The sequence below is a fragment of the Peromyscus maniculatus genome, chromosome 13 (assembly GCF_049852395.1).
Source record: "Peromyscus maniculatus bairdii isolate BWxNUB_F1_BW_parent chromosome 13, HU_Pman_BW_mat_3.1, whole genome shotgun sequence".
Lineage (NCBI taxonomy): Eukaryota > Metazoa > Chordata > Mammalia > Rodentia > Cricetidae > Peromyscus > Peromyscus maniculatus.
The window spans coordinates 45814691-45835755 of NC_134864.1; the positions used below are offsets into that span (position 1 = coordinate 45814691).

At 38.1% G+C, this 21065-nt stretch overlaps 1 protein-coding gene across 7 annotated transcripts in view; it reads left to right on the forward strand.

Moving 5' to 3' along the window:
* The window catches only part of Erbb4 (erb-b2 receptor tyrosine kinase 4), a 1076808-nt gene that overhangs the window by 359139 nt on the left and 696604 nt on the right, over positions 1-21065 (forward strand). For all 7 annotated transcript variants that reach the window (XM_006989868.4, XM_016008144.3, XM_016008143.3 and 4 more), the window contains exon 2: positions 13800-13951. In XM_006989868.4, coding sequence (XP_006989930.1) covers positions 13800-13951 — 152 coding nt within the window. The remainder of the gene's footprint in view (positions 1-13799; positions 13952-21065) is intronic.

The following is a 21065-nucleotide window of genomic DNA, read 5'->3' on the forward strand; positions in this document are numbered from 1 at the left end:
TAAAAACAAACACATTAAAAGTAGACTCTGTAAGGTTTATTTAATTTGTATTTTTTTTATAAAAGTTCCAATCAAGTGATTGGACACACCTGAAACAATGAACATTTAAAAGAATGCAACAGAAAATTGGTTCTATATAACCCGTGTCAAAACTGTCAGCATAAACCTGACTTCCATAAGAAAAAGGTACACATTTATATAATTTATCAAAAAGTGCATATTATTTTTATAGTATGAAATATGTATTTGTGAGAAAGGCAGTGAATCATGTTCAGACAAGGTTTGCCTACTTTTAAATATTGATCATGTTTGTTCTGTGACAGTTTTAAAAATAGTAGTATGTGATTTCCATTCCCACTTGTATGTGTAGGCGAGCAGAAAGTGAGTTAGTTTAAAATGTTTATTTACCTTTGAGAAAGTGTATTTTGTATATATAAACTTTTGCAAATATTAATGGTATATGTAATTACTTTTACATATGGAAAATATTTTTATATCACAGATTTTTCTTTTTTTTTTTCTTTTTTTTTTTTTTGGTTTTTCGAGACAGGGTTTCTCTGTGTAGCTTTGCGCCTTTCCTGGGACTCACTTGGTAGCCCAGGCTGGCCTCGAACTCACAGAGATCCGCCTGGCTCTGCCTCCCGAGTGCTGGGATTAAAGGCGTGCGCCACCACCGCCCGGCAATATCACAGATTTTTCAAATGTTTACATTAAAATAAAACTAACAATACAAGTATGATTTACATTAAACTTATAATTTTAGCTTTTTCTTGTTACTTCCCATATGTTCTATTGAGAAAATAAAAAAGTCTATTTTTAAATTGAACCAGATGCTGAGGCATCCTAATAAGGTCAGTGGATATGGGATATTTTCAGTGTTGTGTGAAATGTTTTTGAAAACTGTAGTGTCTATGTATTTGTGCATGTGTGTGTGCATGCATGCGTACATGTGTGCATACATGTGTGCTTGTGTGTGTGTGTGTGTATGATTTTGAGTGGTACACGTGAATACCAGATGTTGATATATTGAATATCTTCCTCAATCTTTATTCGCTTAATTTTAGAGAGATCTTTACTGAGCCTGAAAAGCCATTGATTCATCTGGTCAGGCTAGTCACTGTCCTCCAAGGATCCCTGGCTGTTACTTTCTCAGTCCTGGATTACATGCATGTGCTGCTGCACCAGCTCTGCATGGCTGTTACGCATCCAAATTCATGTCTTCAAGCCTGTGGAGCAGGATGATCACCTCTCCAGCCCATGATGTCCGTAGTTTACTTTTAAATTTAGAAGACATTTCTAAATTCAGACAGGTTTAATAATATAAAGCATCTCACATCTGTTTTCTTGCATGTGTCATATTGAATAATTTCTTTAAAAAGTTGGACTTCTATTTTTCTATCTCTTACAGTTTTTGCCATATGTTGCTCCATTGTAAAAAAAAAAATCCCACCTAAGACATCAAATTTTTAACTTCAGGCTTCAGTGAAACTTCTGTTTTCTGTAGAAATCAAACCAGTGTTCACATAGTCTGTGCTGCCGGATTTGCTAACCACTAATGCTATGAAGCAAGTCCAGAATCTCCTTATAATAAATACAGTTTATTTATGGCATTATAAACACATATGATTAGATCTGTACATAAAGGAAAGTGAAATGCAAAAGTCTAAAACTAAAACAAAATGAAAGTATGTACGATTATACATACCAAGTTACTTAACCAGGCCTTCCATTCACAGCCAGAGGTAAAGGTAATGGCTTAGAGGGACCCATTTAATGTATCATGTTTTTATCCATACATAATTGGTTTCTTTTTTGTAGTGCTGGGGATTGAACTCAGGGTCTTAAACATGATAAGCAAGTGTAATAGATGACTAAAACAGTATTTCCTTTTCTTTTCTTCCAAGGGAGTAAAGACAAATAAGCGTAGGTACACAGGATCTGGCTAAGTGTGTGTAATTATTGCAATGTACACGGTTTTATTTTTTTTCAGAATTTCTTACCTGAGTAATGGGTTACCTCGTTTCTACCCTTACCTCTCCCCACACCAACTCCTCTTATGTCTTCCTTTCCCCTCTCAAGTTTATGATCTTCTTTATTGTCGATACTTGCAAGTGTGTGTTTAGGAATGACTACTTGAGATCATATAACCCCTTGGGTGCCTGTCCCTGGAGAAGACTAATTCTTCTTGTCTCTTCAGTTATTAGTTGCCTGTAACACTTCATCTAGGGATGGGGCCTGTGAGAGTGTCCCATCCTGAATAGATAGGTAATACCACTTACCACAATTATACTGAAAAAAAAAAGCTGTAGAAAATTGTTTCTTAGTGATAACTATTTTTATATTATTAAATGTGGTATATGGTGTCTGTATCAGGGAAGTATTCTCTGTATTTTTTCTGGATAAGGTGAATTTTGGTATTGGGCTTGTATATAGTCTAATGACAATACTAAACATCCAGGAACTTTATCTTTTATTCAGCTAAATAAATTTGAATATAATTATTGTACCAAAATGTTATGTAGATTTTCTAATCTAATATAAAGTGCTCTACATTTGATAACAGATGTTATATATTTATTACACTTTCCATACTTGGTCTAAAGCTTCATATATTGTGTTTGCCTGGTTAACATTTATCAAATCAATGCATGGCAGAACAAATGAATGAATGGCTGAGAGTGCCCTGTGGTTCAGACCTCCTCATCAAATACCCACTAACAATTAATCCTTAGAAACCCACCGTCACTGTACCTAGATGTGGTTATTTTGTAGATGTGACTAATCACTCTCTAGTCATCTAGATCTGTTTCAGAACTATAGGACTAATGGAGAGTTTAGAGTCTCATCTTGAGTGGCAGACATTATGTCATCAGAAAACGACTGAAAATAAATTATATGATATTATTTTATGATGTAGTCTGTGCTAATATCAGGTAAGTGTTTCGTGCTTCTCATCTGTTTAAGAAATGAGACTATGAACTGTTTGAAAACAGAATAAAATATTTTTTAGAAAGATGTCTCAGACTAGAGTTTACATGCAGATATTCCCATGATACAGCAAAGGTCCTCAGGCAAAATGCCATCTAGTTCACCCCTCCTCTTCCCAGTTCACTTCATTACCAGGATTTTCTATGGAATTGAGAGGTGTTACACACTACCACTTAACCATGAATAAGGAAGCTTGGATGGATGATCTCGACTTTGGGAAGACTAAGATTTGTATTTAGAATTATTCACCTTCCTCCTCCGCAAACACATGTGTCCAGCACGGAAGGGGCATAAAATACAACCGTACTGTGATGGCCAGAGCATGTGCCTTGGGTTGGGTTTATTTCATTCAGCTAAATGGCATCATAGTGACTTTGTAGAAAGCTACCCATTGCCCATACAAGTCCTGTATTAGTGTCTTACAGGAAGAGGGTCATGGGATTAAAACGTAGTGTATTTAGGCGGGCATGTTTTTAAGGAGAACACAGATTGGTTATTCAACAACATACATAAAGGTAACATTATATTAAGATGAATTGCTAAGTGGTCTTATTAATAAAAAAAAAAACGGAGCCAGATATTGGGGTGAAAACTGAGAGATCAGAGAAGCAGAAAGAAGACGGCCACATTCTTACCGCTAGGAAAGCCTCACCCAAAGCAAGTGCTACTTCCTGTCTGTCTGTCCAGACCTCTAGACCTCTATGGTTAACTAGTGCTGGGAATTAAAGGCGTATGCCACCATGTCTGACTCTGTTCCCAGTGTGGCCTTGAACTCACAGAGATCTGGATGAATCTCTGCCTCCCAAATGCTAGGATTAAAGGCGTGTGCTACCACTGCCTGACCTCTATGTTTTATATAGTGGCTGGCTTTTTCCTCTGATCCCCAGATAAGATTTATTGGAGTACACAAATAAAATATCACCACAATTATATAGACTGAACAGGTTGTATATATGTATATAGGTTGTACATGTATATAACATATATACATGTATACGGCCATCACAATATAGTTTATATATATATATATATATCTCACATACACACACACATATATCAACAAAAATGTAAAAAGAGGGCATGCATTTGAAAAAGAAAGCAAGGAGTCATATGTGGGAGCATTTGAGGGAGGAAGGTGAATGGGGAAATGTTATAATTATGTTAAAATCTCAAACATAAAAGAAATACTTCTAAGTAGCATGTTTGCCACTTGTTGTCTTTCAAGTTTCCCATCAGTGAATATTCTAGAACCCACCTTCAAGTTGCTATCCAAGTAAGCATTTCCTAATGCAAAGAATGAAGAGAGGGTGTTACCTATGACTAGTGTAAGCACCATGGTCTAGTCTATTTTTAATGTATGTCATTATTGATGCTTAAGAAAGCAGCCTTGGTGTGTGAGCCTAGCAACATATTAGAAACATTAAATCTATGGTTCTTTCATTTATTTCTAACAGAAAAAAATGTCTCTCATGCTGCTGCTTTAATTACAGTGGATGGCAAAGGTCTCCCAGTGAAAAGAGAGCACAAACGGGCTAGTTTTTATTACACACAGGGGGACGGTTGAAGGCACGATAATCTCGGGAAGAAAGATGTTTGCTAATGTTTACATACTTAGCTCCCACTGGCACAGCACCAGCTTGGAGGCTTGCACTGTCCCTCTGATTCTGAGAAAGTGCATCCAGATTCACAGCAAGACTTCAAGGAGCACCAGATGATGGGGCAGATGGCAGATGACTAATTTGGCAAGCCTTGATGAGTGGAAAGTGTTTGCTTTAATTGCTTGTCAAGTCCAGTACCTACATTAAAGTTAAGGGCCCAGCACTTGCACAACAAAACAAAACACTGCAATGTTAATTAGGACTATATCTTAGGGGAGAGAGGCCATAAGAGAAAGATCAAGAGTGGATTCTGAGGAGATGGTGGCAAGTTGATATTATTTAAAACAAATGCAGGTTGCAAATATGATTTTTAACAATTGAATCATTGCTATTATGTTTTTCTATCTTTAAATCAGAAATTTTATAAAACATAAATTAATGAACTATATTTGAAGAAAGAAAGACTACTAAGGAGCATTAATAAAAGCATATGAGGTCACTCTACTAAAACTTGATGTTTCATATAATGTATTTAAACTTATTCCTAACTTATTAAACTTTATAAAGCTAGTGTTTGAAACATAAAATGGCAAACAGACACATTAAAAAATCAACATTTGTATTGGGAGAACTAGGTAAGGGGAGAAGCATCATCCAGAATTTGGAGAGAGAGCTCAGTGATTAAGAACACTTGATGCTATTTGGAAAACCAGATTCCGGCACCTACATCTGGCAGCACAGATGTAGCTCCAGCTTCAGGGATACAACATCATCTTGTGGCCTCCCAGGATACTGGCATATATGTGGCATACGCAAGTGTACACAAGTATACACACACACATAAATCTTTAAAAAAACATAAACCTCATTCTACCACTGAGAGAATAAAGAAAAACAAGTGTGTGTGTGTGTGTGTGTGTGTGTGTGTGTGTGTAATTTTTATGATAATCTTTCAATGTGAAATACAATAAGGTGGAAAAAGAATGTTTTTGCTGAAAGGGTGATGTTCATATGTAGATAATATTGATAATCTTTAAAACCATGTTGAGAAGCTCTCATTACATATTAAGTGTGATCAAAGGCCAAGAGTTTTGTTTTAATAGTGAAATAATAGGAATCATAAGAAAGATTTTGCTAGCCAAACTTTTAAATTACTGCAAGTTTTTAGTTTCTGATCTTTTTTTTTACTGAATTGGGTTGGCTGCCAGTTGTGAGTCTAGAGAACCCTGTTTCCAAAGGTACAGTTACATTTGTAATTGAATCAAAACTAAATAGAATAATTGGCAATTGTATTAGGGCCTCACATTGATCTTGACACCTGCAGTTACATTTGGAGTGATACTCTAGGGAGTTCAGGTATATTTAGGATTTCTGAAGCTTAAACTGTTGTGAATTTATCATTCAAAGACTTTCTAATGGTGTTGGCAAAGAGGCTGGATGTTGTTAAACTTGTTTGGGCTGCTGAAGAAGATTTTTCAATCTACTTTGATAAACAGCTTTGTGAAATCAATGGAACTTGATGGCTTAAGCATTGTCTTGTATACATTGCCTGATTGTAAAATCGATTGACAAATGAAAGTTGTGAGGCATTCAATGAGAGCTTCATGAAGAGAACTACAAATGATTTTTATGCTTCCATCCAAACTAATTCCTTAAAAACCAAGTCTGCCTTTCAAGATAAAAGCTATGCTTGATATATCATCGATTCTACTCAGTTCAGATGAAAGCTAAATATGAAGAAACTTCTTACTGCAACAAAAATATTTCCTTAATTGAATAGTTTATTATATATATATATATATATATATATATATATATATATATATATATATATATAAACTTCAAGTATAAGAGTGTGTGGAATAAAGTACTGTGATGAGTATTGAAAGGTATTTTGCACTCTGATAAGCCTCTCTGCCGATGCAGCAATACAAGTAAGACCAAATCAGACTGAATTAGAAAAAGCCCAGTTTAATGGGTAAAGTGTTCCGGGTGACTCTCCAAACAGAGATGAGAGACCAGAAAAACACTTGTCTGTTTTCTGGGATTCAGCTTAAATACCCTGTGGGAGTGGTCTTGAGCCTCTCTGGGGGAGGAGCTGTGTTTGTCAGGCTTTGAAGGGGCCGGTTTAGGGAAAGAGATGGGAGTTGAGGTGGATCTTCCACCAGAACATTCCAGAGGCTTTGAGTCTAGAATGCCAGGATGCCAGGGGCTGAGGTGGAGCTCCCACCCAAACAAGTATGACTTTTGCTTATTGGAATATCATCCTTTCTTTGAGAAGTATTTCCAACCATACTTGTTATAATTTTGCATTTGAATAAAGTATATACGCAACACAAGTGATCTTTATGGAAATGTTAAAACTTATTTAAGTAGGGTGCCTTTAAGATGTTTTATGGTGATTTTCAGATCAGCAGGATGGGTATTACTTGAAGATAACTTTGTTTTAGAAATAATCATTTATTTTTATTTTATATGAGTCAGTGTTTTGCCTGCATTCATGTAAAGGGCATCATGTTTGTGAAGGTGCCCATGGATGCCAGAAGAGAGTGTACTGGAACTGGAGCGACAGCTAATTGTGAGCCAGTATGTGGGTGCTGAGAATGGACTTGGGTCCTCTGCAACAGCAGTGAATGTTCTTAACTGCTGCGCTGTCTCTACTGCCCTAAAGATAATTTACTAAAATTTGCTTTCATGTATTGAATAGATACACAATTAGCAAGCATGTTTTATATCTATCTTCAAAGAATTGATAGCATATTCCCCATATTTTACAGAGATTATACTGTTACGTGGAGTAGTGTATATCCATTATGAAAGGTTTCAATAAAATTTGAAATATTTAAACTCTTGAGAATATTTTAATGTAGTTAAACTACAATGAGTTTAACTTTGTGCTGGATAGTTTTATATCAACTTGACACAAGCTGTAGTTATCCGAGAGGCTAGAACATCAGTTTAGATAATGCCTCTATAAGATTTGGCTGTTAGCAGGCCTGTAGGGCATTTTGTTAATTAGTTATTGTAGGTGGGGCCACCCCGGGGCTGTGGTCTTGAGTTCTGTATGAAATCAGGCTATGCAGGCAATGAAGAGCCAGCCCATAAGCAGCACTCCTTCATGGCCACTGCATCAGCTCTTGCCTCCAAGTTCCTGCCCTATTTAAATTTCTGTACTGACCTCCTTCAACATGGAAGTGTAAGCCAAATAAAACCCTTTCATTCCCAACTTCTTTTTGGCCATGATGTTTCATCATACCAACAGTGACTCTATCTAAGCCATGAACTTAAGAATATCAAAATTCAATGCCTTCTTCATGCTATGTATTTCTTTTTTTCATAATGGGAAAATGGCAAGCGTGCAACAATATTTAAAGATTGTAATTAGATTATCAAATGTGAGTCTCCAAATGTGCTTGCCTTTTAGATCAAAGATCAGAATTCACTAAATCTTTTAATTTAGATAGTAACATGATGATATAAAGTACAAATTTAGCATCATTGGGATTTAAAATAATAAAATCAACATTTCATAAACTTGCTTTGTGGTGCTTTTTCTCAACAGATATTTTATTTTTATAAAAGAGTTTTTTGATTTGCTTGGAGCAATAAAATAGAGATCATGGACTAAGGTTTTCTCAATGAACTTCTAATATATATTGTAAAGTAAAAGCCTAGCTTTGATCTTGACCAGTAAGGGATTTCTGTGTGAATAAATTGTGTTCTCCATCCTGCTTGTGTTGAATATTACCTATCAACAGAAATTCATTTTGCTCTAGAACTTGGTAGTTATATACAAAGAGGGTATGCCCTACAGACCCAATAAAATGTTGAATTGACAAATAATAACTCATTTTCTTGGGAACATATCTCGGCCAAAAGCCAGACAAAATAGTTGAAATTATTTATGGTGTAGACCATATAATTTTAATCTTAATCCTCCGTATGAGTAATATTTTAGCCCTAGGGATCAGTGTAACCATTATATTGACATTAGTGAAAAATCTATCAATGCAAATCACAGTTGTTTGAAATCCTACCTCCTGCACCTTTTTCTCAACCATCTTTGGGATGGGTCCTTCCTTCTTAAGGGTCCAGATCATGACTAATCATATAGTTTTCTAGGTTGGAGAAATAGCTCAGCAATTACAGCTGTTGCTCTTCTTGCAGAGGACCCAAATTCAGTTCCTATCACCTTTTGAGGAATTGGGGATGGAAAATGGGGTTTGGATATGATGCTATTACATATATTACATAGTATTCATGCATGAACCCTCAGTAATAAAGAAAAATCACTAGGTTTAGCCATCACCCTTGGATTTCCTGAAGCAGACCTGAAGATAACTTGGAAGTAAGGAGACAAAGCAGGCTCACTCAACCCACATTGTAAATAAAGGTCTCAAAAGGTGGCACGCAGCATGTCAAAATAGAGTCCAGGGCTAATCTTACTTTCAGAGGAAGGAGTGAAATGTAATCTTTATTTTTAGTGTGTATGTCCACCTGAGAACTCTCCACTCTATTACTGTATAGAAAGAGCAAGATGAGTGTTGGAATTCACAGGCATAAAGACATTTCATCATGGCATGTGAGGAACTGGACACTCCAGAAGGAGACACAGGGCGGTGAACAGGAAGCTTATGCTCCTAGGGCTCTGGACTAAAAGGAAATAATTTTTACATGTAAACACTCTAATTTCAAGGCTGGCATAGTGTCTTGCTTGGAAGACTTAAGTCAGATATGTTGAAGGTTTGAAGCCCACCTAGATAACAGGGGGTTTCTGTTGCTAGAGTTTTCCGCCTTGCCCACAGTCAGGACAAATCTTTGTCACTCGCCAGTCCCACAGCCGCTCAGACCCAACCAAGTAAACACAGAGACTTATATTGCTTACAAACTGTATGGCCGTGGCAGGCTTCTTGCTAACTGTGCTTATAGCTTAAATTAGTCCATTTCCATAAATCTATACCTTGCCACGTGGCTGGTGGCTTACTGGCATCTTCACATGCTGCTGGTCATGGCGGCATCTGGCAGTCAGTCCTTCTGCCTTCCTGTCCTTTTATTTCTCCTCTCTGTTAGTCCCGCCTATCCTTCCTGCCTAGCCACAGCCGATCAGGTTTTATTTATTGATCAATCAGAACAACTTGACATACAGACCATCCCCCAGCACAGCCAAGTGCAGACCATCTCAGACACCTGCACTCAGGCCCATGGTCCTAATCATCCTCTATGCGGACCTGCTGGGTAACGCCACAAAGAACCCAAGAAGGGCTCCCACAGGACATACAGAACATCCCACAGCACTTCCCCTTTTCTTTTTTTAAAAAGGAAGGTTTTAACTTTTACACATCTTTAAAGCCAGCTTGGTATATTTGTGAATTTGGGCATAGCTTCTCTTACTACTTCCTGCTGGAGGGGGGCGCAGTATCTTATGGGGATACAAAGAAAATTTTAGGTTCATGGAGTAGTCCGTGAGACTGTATCGTCTGAGCCAGTTGCCTTGAAACGATTCTGGATGTTGGATCATCTGGGCCATGGTGTCATCGGAGACCTTTCAGGGGGTCTTGGCTGGTCAAACCTGATGTATCTTAATCTGGAACAAACCCATAGCCTCTGGCTTTCTGTAGAGACAAAAACAGAGCCTCTTTTCCAAAGCAACATATCCTTACATCTAAATTTTGAAGTCAAGGTACCTTTAAAATATACATTTTGGCATAACTCAACAGCCTTTGCAATCAAATGTTTTTCTTCAGCTACAAATATCAAAGAGAACATAATCCAGATTCTCTGTGTGATAGCCATCTTTATGTGGCTTATTTTTTATATTACTTTTACTTTCTCTTTAAAGACTTTATTTTTTTAAACTTTCTATTTCTTTATATAACTGTCTATGTTCCTTTTCCTCTCTCTTCCAAGCCTATGTACATTTTTACACACATTGTAAAGCATTTAAAGTCTTGTTCCATCTGAATCTGTCTTATTGCGAACTTATTGCTTTAAACTGTAGCCTTCTAAGCCTAAAACGGCTCTGTGGCTGCTGGCTCTGCCCCCTTCAATTTCCCAACTTGGCGGTGGTACGTTTTCCACCAGCTCTGGGAGCCATCAAGTCTCAGAAATAGTGGGTCTACACTTTTATCCAAGCAGCGTGTAGCCCAGAAACCTCTTTTTTTTTTTTTTTTTTTTTTTTTTTTTTTGTACTAGCAAAGGCTAAATCCACCACGCAGCTTAATGTTCCATTTGCAGAGGCCTCATTCCCGCCATACTTCAGGTCAAGCGCACACGCCAGGAACCCGCCAGGAACTCAAAACGGCAGCTGCTGCTCATTTAAGAGAGACAATTAGGAAGCTGTTTTTAGTTCCGTTTTAGAATCTTTTTTCTCAGGTTTTAGGTACAAACTCTTGCCCCACGTTGGGCGCCAGGTTTCATTCCAACTGGTGCTATAAACTCTACCTAAAAAGTGATTTCAGAGAGAAATAGTCTGTATTGTGACAAATTATCACAGAGTATGGGACTTAATAGCATTTCTCTCTCACATACTGGAGGTTAGAAATCTAAAAGACTGGCATCCACAGGCTCTCATATCCCCTCTGAGATTCAGTTAGCATTCTCCCTTACCTCTCTGTAGCTACTAGTAATGGCTGTCAGTCCAAGGCATCCTTTGTGTTTTAGGGGCTTCTTTCTAGCTTTGCCTTTATGGTCACAGGTCTGCCTTACTTGGTAGCTGTGCTTATATTGTATTTCCTCTTCTGGGTACGTGAATGTATGCATGTATAGGATATGCAAATGTGTGTGAAAATATACTTAGTAGTACAAGAGCCAGAATGTCTTCGTTAGCCACTTTCCCACCATTCATTCATTCATTCATTCATTATTTATTCTAAGACAGAATCTCTCACTGAACTTGGAGCTCTTGCCACTTTGGCTAGACTGATCAGTAAGCCCAAGGATGTGTTTGTCTCTGTCCTGTTCAACCCCTAGTGCCAAGGATAAAGATGTGCATAATTACACCGGGATATTTGTTTGCTTGTTTGTTTTGTTTTTACATGGATCTGTGAACTCAGATCCTTGCCCTTGATACTCAGTGACTCATCTCCACAGCCCAGGTGTCCTCCTCCTGAATGAACATAGAACACAATGCCCCAGGACTACCCATCAACTTAACCTGACCCTATTTCTCTCTCTTTTTATAAAACATTTTAGTTTATTTTATTAATTTTTTTTCTACATACTGACCACAGTTTCCCCTCTCTTCTCTTCCCTCCACCCCCACCCCCTAGGCTCCCATCTACTCCCCTCTCCATCCACTCCTCCTCCACCTGCATTCAGAAAGACCTCCCATGGCCTTGAACAACATGCTGGGTGAGGTCATCCAGCATGGGTAACCAAAAGCTTTACAAACAGACCAAGCTACACAATAGTCACAGGCATGCAGAGGGCCTAGGTGGATCCCATGCAGGTTCCCTAACTGTTGATACAGATTCCATGAGCTCCCAGGAGATCAGGTCAGCTGTCTCTGTGGGTTCCTCTGAACTTGACTCTAATTCTAACAAATTCCTGAGATTATCAGCTCATGAAGAGAAAGTCTTGCAATAGTTAATAATTTCCGAGTTCCCAATCCATAGTTTTGTGTTCCTGTGGTGAGGCATGGCAACATGGATGGAGTGTGTGATAGATCAAGACCACTCTTGAACTGGATCAGAATATCCCTCTCTAGGCTTTGACTACTATTCAAAGTTTCCACAACCTCCCAGTAGTGCGTGGATTAGTTCTATAACTTGCCTGCAAATCTTTTACATTAAAATTTTGTTATTTTTGATGTGCTTACTGGGATGTAGGCTTTACCTGTCCTTGGTGCATGAGCTGGCTTTTTGGAACCTAAGGCCTATGCTGGGACACTTTGCTCAGCCTTGGTGTAGGGAGGAGGGGACTGGACTTGCCTCAGCTGGGTCTACCAGGCTGGGCTGACTCCCTAGGGGAGACCTTGCCTTGGAGGAGGTGGGAATGGGGAACAGATTGGGGCGGGGGTAGGGGAGGGGAGGAAGGGAAGATGGGGGAATCTGTGGCTGATATGTAAAATTAAGCTAAGTATAAAATAAAAATACTTTTAAAAAAAGATAGTCTTAAATATTAATAAAGACCCCCTCAGGATTATTTTCTTCAGTCTTCAGGATCCCACGCCTGTGAACACACCATCAGGCATGGTTATTTGTTATTTTTATATATATGATGTGCTGTTGTGCACTTGAATTTTCTGTCAGTCTCCGCCCCCAGCTTCTCTGAAGTTATTTGTACTTTATTCAGGGTATACTATATACTATGTCACTTACTTAAAGAAGATACAGTGAAAATACAGTCTGTAAGTTGATCACTAATAGTGCAAGATTTACAATTGATTAGTGTGTTAAACGTTAAAGACTGCATACAGATGTATTTGTGTGCTGTGAAAAATGACCTTAAAATCTGAGGGTGGAAGATAAAATACATAACAGCACACACACAAAACAAAACATATATATGAGTATATTCATGGGCTTACATATGAACAAAAAACAAGAACCCACCAATCAAATATGGGTGACTAATATATGCACCAGAAGACCATTACACTTTTGAACACTTGAATGACTCCGTTAATGTCAGCATTTTGTTACATATCTTATTTGTAGTATATTAAGAAAAAAACATTTCAAATAAAGTTGTTTAACACATTCTAAAGATGGTATTATTGAGGTTGGTCTTCATGTGCATACTCTTATCACTTAGAAAATATACTAGAACAGCTTATTGTATAGTATATAGTAAATATTTTTTTTTAAATGTTGTTCCTTTGAGCTTTCAGTTTTTCTAATATTGAGATAATTACTATCAGAAATTTGGATAAACTATAAATACTAAAAGAACCATATTTAGATTAAATTAAGTCTCTACTTACATGCTTTTGTATGAGCACAGGAAATGTGATTATTTCAAGGATTTTTTTAAAAAATAAATGAAAGAATTCCACGGAGGCCACTCTTTGTTCTCCTTGCTTGACATGTGTTATTAAACAATAGGAAAGTTAAGCTAATTTCTCTCTGAAGGGGTGGTGCTCTATGACCCCCAATCATATTTTAAATAACTTGATGGGTTGGGATAAAGTAGTAATTCATTTTGTGTGTGATGATATCATTGTTCATGTTATCTGTAGGTAATATAACTTAAGGTGCATCTTTGTCTTTTCAGTGTGTGCAGGAACAGAGAATAAACTGAGCTCTCTCTCTGACCTGGAACAGCAGTACCGAGCCTTGCGCAAATACTATGAAAACTGCGAGGTAGTCATGGGCAACCTGGAGATCACCAGCATCGAGCACAACCGGGACCTCTCCTTCCTGCGGGTACAGCTGTTTCTTTTTCTACTCTTCTTTGTGAGTGGGCATGATGTCACGATGTGCACGGAGTGCCCTGCTTGATTAGACGTGGTCGCTCTGCCCTTCCGCCAGGCAGAGTCTGTGACTGTAGGCAGCAGATAAGCTACAGAGAGGCACCTGTGGGGAAAGACTAGGAATAGCAATGCCAGAGTGACTGACGACCCGGCTTAGAGGAGTTGCTGTCACTATTAGATGGATACAAAGATTCTGTCAGGGTATAGCACAGGACATATTGCAAGTTCCTCTTTCTCTGACAGGATGAGGACTAAGAGAGTCAGAGGACCAATCAGATAAGAATGGGTGGTTTTAGCTTCATCCCTTTTCTGCCTCCTTTCTGTCACTTGGAGGAGGGGACAAAGGGGAGAGCAATACTGTCACTTCTCCTAATTCAGGTGAATGACTTCTTTTTTTTTTTTTTTTGAAACTGGAAACAATTTAAAGTAGACTCAGAAGAAATCACAAGTGAATGCATACATCCATGTGTTGCTTAATAAAATTCCATGTGTTACTTATTAAAATTCCATAGCAAACAGGACTTGAATTCTAGAAAGAGATAGCCCTAGAAGAACTCAATATTTAGGTTCTTAGCTCTTGTTTCTAAAATGCAGTGCACAGAAACTACTGTAGGCCACACGTGAGAAACAAAATGATGCTGAGCGGAGGAAAATGAATGGAGAAGGCTGAACACTGAGGCATTGGAAATAATCAGTCCCTTAGATCCAAACAGCGAGACAGAGATAAGGAATGTGCTTTGATGACAACTGTGTTTTCCATCTTCTGTGTCCTTCACTAGAATTGCCACATCACTAGAGTCCACTGAAAATCCCAAGTGTGTGTTTGTGTATGTGTGTGTGTGTATAGATCTAGATCTATATTTCTATGTGTAGCTATACATGCCTATATCATCTATACTCCTTAAATGATACCATGTGAAAATATTTATAACTGTGTAACCCTTAGGATCTTACAGTACAATGATTGACAAATGATAGGGTTCTTTCAGATTTTAACTTATAGAATATGAAGGTTTTGTATAGATGTTTGAGCAACATCCTTTAAACAATGAGTTTAAAATTCTTAGGCAACATGTTGAAGTCAATATAATAAACAAGGCCAAGATTTCTATGCAGAACTAGAAGTATTTTATTCCAATAAGTATTTCCTGGCTCCTAAACAGCCTCTGTAAATTTTTATAAATTTTGTGCTAACCCATACACACACCTGCAATTTCATGTTTTATTCAAAGTAATTTTAATTATTTTCTTTTTACATACCAACCCATTTTGTTCATATATCTTTTGTTTTTTTAATATAATCATTCTTAAATGTGACATGTATCTATTAAAAATAATCTCAGCTCATCTACAATAGCAAGTAATTTCTTTTTGTCTTCAACTGTTGTTGACACTGAGCCCACACATCTAAATAAATCACCCATGACTCCTGCTTACAGTGAACAGAGCAGTGGAGATGAAGAAAAAGAAGGAGAGTAATATAAAATATTGCATTGGAACAGTAGTGGGTCTAATGTCAAAAATATTTAGGTTATGTCAGCATCCAAGTGACATTGGATCAGATGAAATTGTCAAGTGACATTGGATTAGATGAAATTGTCAAGGGGCATTGAAAAGAGAAAAATCAAACAGTAGGCTAAGAGTAGAACATTCCAGAAACTCATTTTGTGTTCCTTGACGAGCTAAGAGTAGTGACTACTTGAGAAAGAGAGGGAGGGAGGGAGGGAGAGAGAGAGAGAGAGAGAGAGAGAGAGAGAGAGAGAGAGAGAGAGAGAGAGAGAGAGAGAGAGAACACCCGGATTCTGACAATGGCAGCCCTATTTCCTACTACTGGGTGACATGTTATTTTCAAATTGCACTCTAGAATATTCTAAAAGCCTTCTTGTAGCTGAAGAGTTTTCTCTCTAGGTCCCACCAAGCCACGGAAGTCCGACAGCCCACTTATAAAATAAACACACAGATGCTTATATTATTTAAACTGTTTAGCCTAATGGCTCAGGCTTCTAGCTATCTAGTTCTTAAATTAATCCATTTATATAAATCTATACCTTGCCATGTGGCTCGTGGCTTACTGGCATCTCTACATGCTGCTTGCCATGGCATCGGCTGGCAGTGTCTCCCTCCGCCTTCCTGTTCTCTCAATTCTCCTCTCTGTTAGTCCCGCCTATACTTCCTGCCTGGCTACTGGGCCAATCAGTGTTTTATTTATTGACCAATCAGACCATCCTGCAGCACCTTCTCATTTGGAATTTAATTTATTCTGTAAATCACATTCGGGCTGATCTGTCCTTACAGTAGCTTTCTTTCTCAGTGAGTAATTGGCCAGTAATGACACATTAGAAACGGAACCCAAGTAATGTAGTTCTGGCTGCTTCACACCATACCACCCTTTCCCATAAGTTCTGAACTGTGAGGCAAGCCATAAACTCATGCCAGCCACTGTCTTGGTTCATAGAGCCCTGAGATGTGCCCATGTGATCATGTTATACAGAGAGACTTCTCATAGATGTTCACAATTTCCCTTCTGGATAAAAAGCTGAAATCTGTCAAGCATGTGGAGAGGCATAATGGCTACCAATTTCTTTCTGGATTCATTCTTGTCTTTAGGAGTCACAGAAATTATTCTATCTTTCAAGAAATATCCCATCCTTATTTTCATATAAAGCAGCATGGTGGTTCTGATATTTGTTTTGGTTTTTCTGAAAGCACTCTCCTTTCTATGACTTGTGAGAGCAGGTTATCCATAAGCCTGGCCAAACTTATTTTGTAACTGAGTAGTCAGTATTTAGAAAAGTACCTGAAGTGTATATATATGATTTGTTCACTGCAGAAGTCAACGGGTATGCTTCTGTGTGGTAAATTTTTGTGCATATGTTTGTGTGTATTGTGCATGTGCCTGTGTGTGCAGATGGACACATACACATATGTCCATGTAGAGGCAGGAGGCTGACATCAGATGTTTTCCTTAATCACTTCTCCTCAATATTTCCTTGAGACTGTGTCTGTCACTGAACCTGGAACTCACCAACATGACCCTATGAAAGGCCATTGATCGTTCTGTCCCAGCCTCCTCACTGCGAGGATTACAGTTATGTTACGCTCTGCTCAGCAGTTTATGTGGGTGCTCAGGATCAAACCTGGGTTCTCATGTTTGTTTTACTGACTGAGCCCCTCCTCATCCCCAGTGAGTCCTTTTTAAAACTATTGATCTGGTGTAGAGCTTTCTTTTATGGTAATATGTTCTCTAAACCACATGAAGATCTCTCTTCATAGCCTTATTATTTCAGTGCCAACATACTCACAATGTCATTTGTGGGAGGAAAAAAAAATAGGGTGTGTCCATTAGAAATCCCACCAGGAGTAGTTGGTATTATACCCAAGAACATTCAGGTTTTGCCTCAGTTAGTTCCTTGTCCTCTTTGGTACCAGAACATAGCCACCCTTGTTGTGTGGTTTGAATGTCAGAGAGAAATGTATAACCAGCAGATTTGAGCCAGCACTCTGAAACAGATACAAAGGACAGAGAAAGAGAACATTTACCCAAACTATTAATGTGAGACTCATGCTAGTTGGCTTCTGATGACCAGCTGGGCCCAGACATTTCATTCATTTGTGTCCATGAGATACTTCTGGAACTTGATTGTAATTTTTATAATGTATACCTTTATCTATTAAACTGGATAAAAGTTATTTCTTTTAGTATAACTGAAGTACTCCATCTAGTACCCTACCCTTGAAGATTTAATAAATAAATAAATAAATAAATAGACCTTTGAAATTAGCCCTAGCAATAATGGAGAGGGTGCCTGAGCTGGCCTTCCCCTGTAATCAGATTGGTGAATACCCTAACTATCATCATAGTTCCTTCATCTAGTAACTGATGGACACAGATACAGAGACCCACATCTAAGCACCAGACTGAGCTACAGGAGTCCAGTAGAATTGAGGGAAGAGGGATTATAGGGGCAAGTGTGTGTGTGTGTGTGTGTGTGTGTGTGTGTGTGTGTGTGTGTGTGTGTGTGTGTGTGTGAATATCATAACTGGGAAACCCACAGAAACAGATGATTTGAATTTGTGGGAGCAAACGGACACTAGACCAACAACTGGGAAGCCTGCATGAGAATCAACTAGGACCTCTGCATGTAGGCGACAATCTGTTTGTGGGATCCCTGGCTATGGGACCAGGATCTATCCCTGGTGTATAAGCTGGCTTTTTGAAGCCCATTCCATATGGTAGGATGCCTTGCTCAGCTTTAATGGTGGGGTGGTATTGGTTCTGCCTCAATTGAATGTGCCTGTTGATTCCCCATGGGAGGCCTTACCCTTTCTGGGATGTGTGTGGAGGTGGGTTATGGGAGGTGGAGGAAAGAAGTAGGAACTGTGGTTGATAAGTAAAATGAATAAAAAAAACAAACAAACAAAGAAAATAGGTGTGGATATAACTCAGTGGTAGGGAGCTTGCCTAGCAAGCACAAGGTCCTGTATTTGATCCTCTGCATTGAGAAAAGGGTACAAGCTAGGTGTGGGGGTGTAACATCAATTGCTAAATGGTCTTATCAATAAAAAACCTGGACCAGATATTGGGGTGAATGCTGAAAGATGAGAGAAACAGAACAAACCACAGCCAACCTCACCTTGCCAACTCCTCAGCTGATCCTGTTTCCACGAATCCACAGACTGAAAGCTCCTGAGTCCTTGTCCCTGAGGATCTCTGTTGAACGGCTTAAAAACCTCTAGTTCCTGGTCCTCATGCCTAATATACCTTTCTGCTTCATGCCGTGGCTTCCTGGGATTAAAGGTGTGTGTCCTTCCCAAGCAAAGACATGAGATCTCAAATGCTGGGATTCAAGGCATGTGCCACTACACTGGCTCTGTTCCCAGTGTGGCCTTGAACTCTGCTCCAGAGTGATAGGATTAAGGGTGTGTACCACCACTGTCTGGCCTCTATGTCTAATCTAGTGCCTGGCTCTGTCTTCTGATCCCCAGATAAGTTTTATTTGTCAGAGCACAAATAAAGTATCACCACAGTGGGGGAACATGTGAAGCACTGACGAGGCAGGCAGAAGATGAGGTCTTTCCTGGGCACAAAGAGTCAAGGCCATCCTGGGAACCAAGAGATTCTTCATCATAACAAACATGGAGGAGGAGGAGGAGGATGGGGGAGGAAGAGGTGGGTGGATGATGAAGAGGGAGAGGAGGGATAGAAATTGTGTTTTGGTCCTTTTAGAAACACTGGGATACTTTAGAGAACCTTATCTTTTTCTCTGTTAGGCAACATCAGTTTTGATGAAATACATTTCAGGGCATTGTTTTGAAGAAGCTCTCATTATAGAACAGATTTCCCTTCATCATACTTTTCATGCAACCTCCTTTTTTTCTGAATTTCTTTTTGGAAGGAGAAAATAATCTAGTTGACTGTTTTTAACATTTGACCAATATGCCAGCACATAGTTGGCTAGAAAAAAAAAAAGGCTCTAAAATTTACTTACTTACTCTCTACTTTATCACCACCCAAGGTTCAGGCATAAAATAGAAAGCAACAAGACATAAAAATCACAGATTTTGTGTTATTGTCTTACACTTTGTGAACTCTCTAAAACAAGCCATGGTGTATCCAGTAATGGGAATGAACCATTAGACCTCTAGCCTCATTAGAATTCCGGGCAGCTTCTCCTCCCTTGTCATCCATTGGTCTTCCTGGCTACTGCTGGCATTCAGTAGTTTAGACCTACTAGAAAGGTGCCTGACCCCTCAGCTTTTATATCTCAAATTTTTTTTCTTTTATTTTATATATTCATGTTACCAAATAGCTATTAATTGTCAGCTATTTGTAAAACATTGTGGCATGTGCTGTGCTCATAAGACACTTCAACCCCTGCTGTAATCTGTGGCTTCATTTAGCTGTATGCACATGATTTTGAAATAGTCTACATTAAGGTTATAAAGAAATAAATTTAATATTTGGTGTATTGACCTAGAATAGTAATAATGTCACTAATACATTGGACTTGTGCATGCTAATATCCAAATAACTACTATACATGATAAAATGAATATTAATAGATTAATACAAAGACATATTTTGAAATATCAGCATCTATCTGTCTATCATCTGTCAATATATCTATCTACCTATCTATCTATCTACCTATCTATCTATCTATTTATCTATCTTTATCATCTATCTGCCTATCTATCTATAGATATATTATCTAACTATAGACATTTTATTTGATAATAATGAGTTTGAGAAAGTAAGAAAGAATAAGTTTTATGATATTGATATGCTATATATATATGAATATATGAATATGTTAGGGAATGCAAGCTCTTATGAGCATGTATCAAACTTTTAAAAACACTGTTTGCTTTAATCATATATTTGGCAGAACTGAATATATTTAAATCTCACTTTTTGTCAAGTTTTATGGTCTACCCTTCATCTCCTTTGGAATACTCAAAGAAGATGAATGGCATCAAATCCATCATCATGAGGATGGTTTTTACATTTGGTTGCTTTTCCTGTATCCTTCTCTCACATATGACTCTATGTCTAGGTGTACAGGTGAAGTTCTGTGTTGTATAGCAGAAGTTAGTAAAATCCTGCATTTAAGAATTCATTTTTAAAAGTATTTCAAGGAATGTAAACATGAATTAGAATAGGACATTGTCTTCTGTTTTCTTTAAGTACTCTTGTTGGCTGTACATGAAAATGTCTTTGATGTGAAATGGAGCATATTTCCTGTATTTTGGTGGTGATCTCTTAGCTGGGTGAGATGAGAATCCTGGATAAGTAAAGAGAGCAATATTATAATGTGGCAGTTGGGTCAAAGCTGACACTCTGGGTCAAATGAATTTTTATAGCTTTAGGAGCTTCTGCATGCTTTTTCTAAGATCATTGAACATAATACATATGCAATTTCGTATGTATGTATTTACAGCTGGAATTAAAATTGAAACTTGATTTTCTACTCAATCTAATCATGGAACTTGTGTTACATTTGGAAAGGCTATACAATTTACACTTGGCTTTGGAAAATATACTTTTTGCTCAAAGGTTAAGTGCC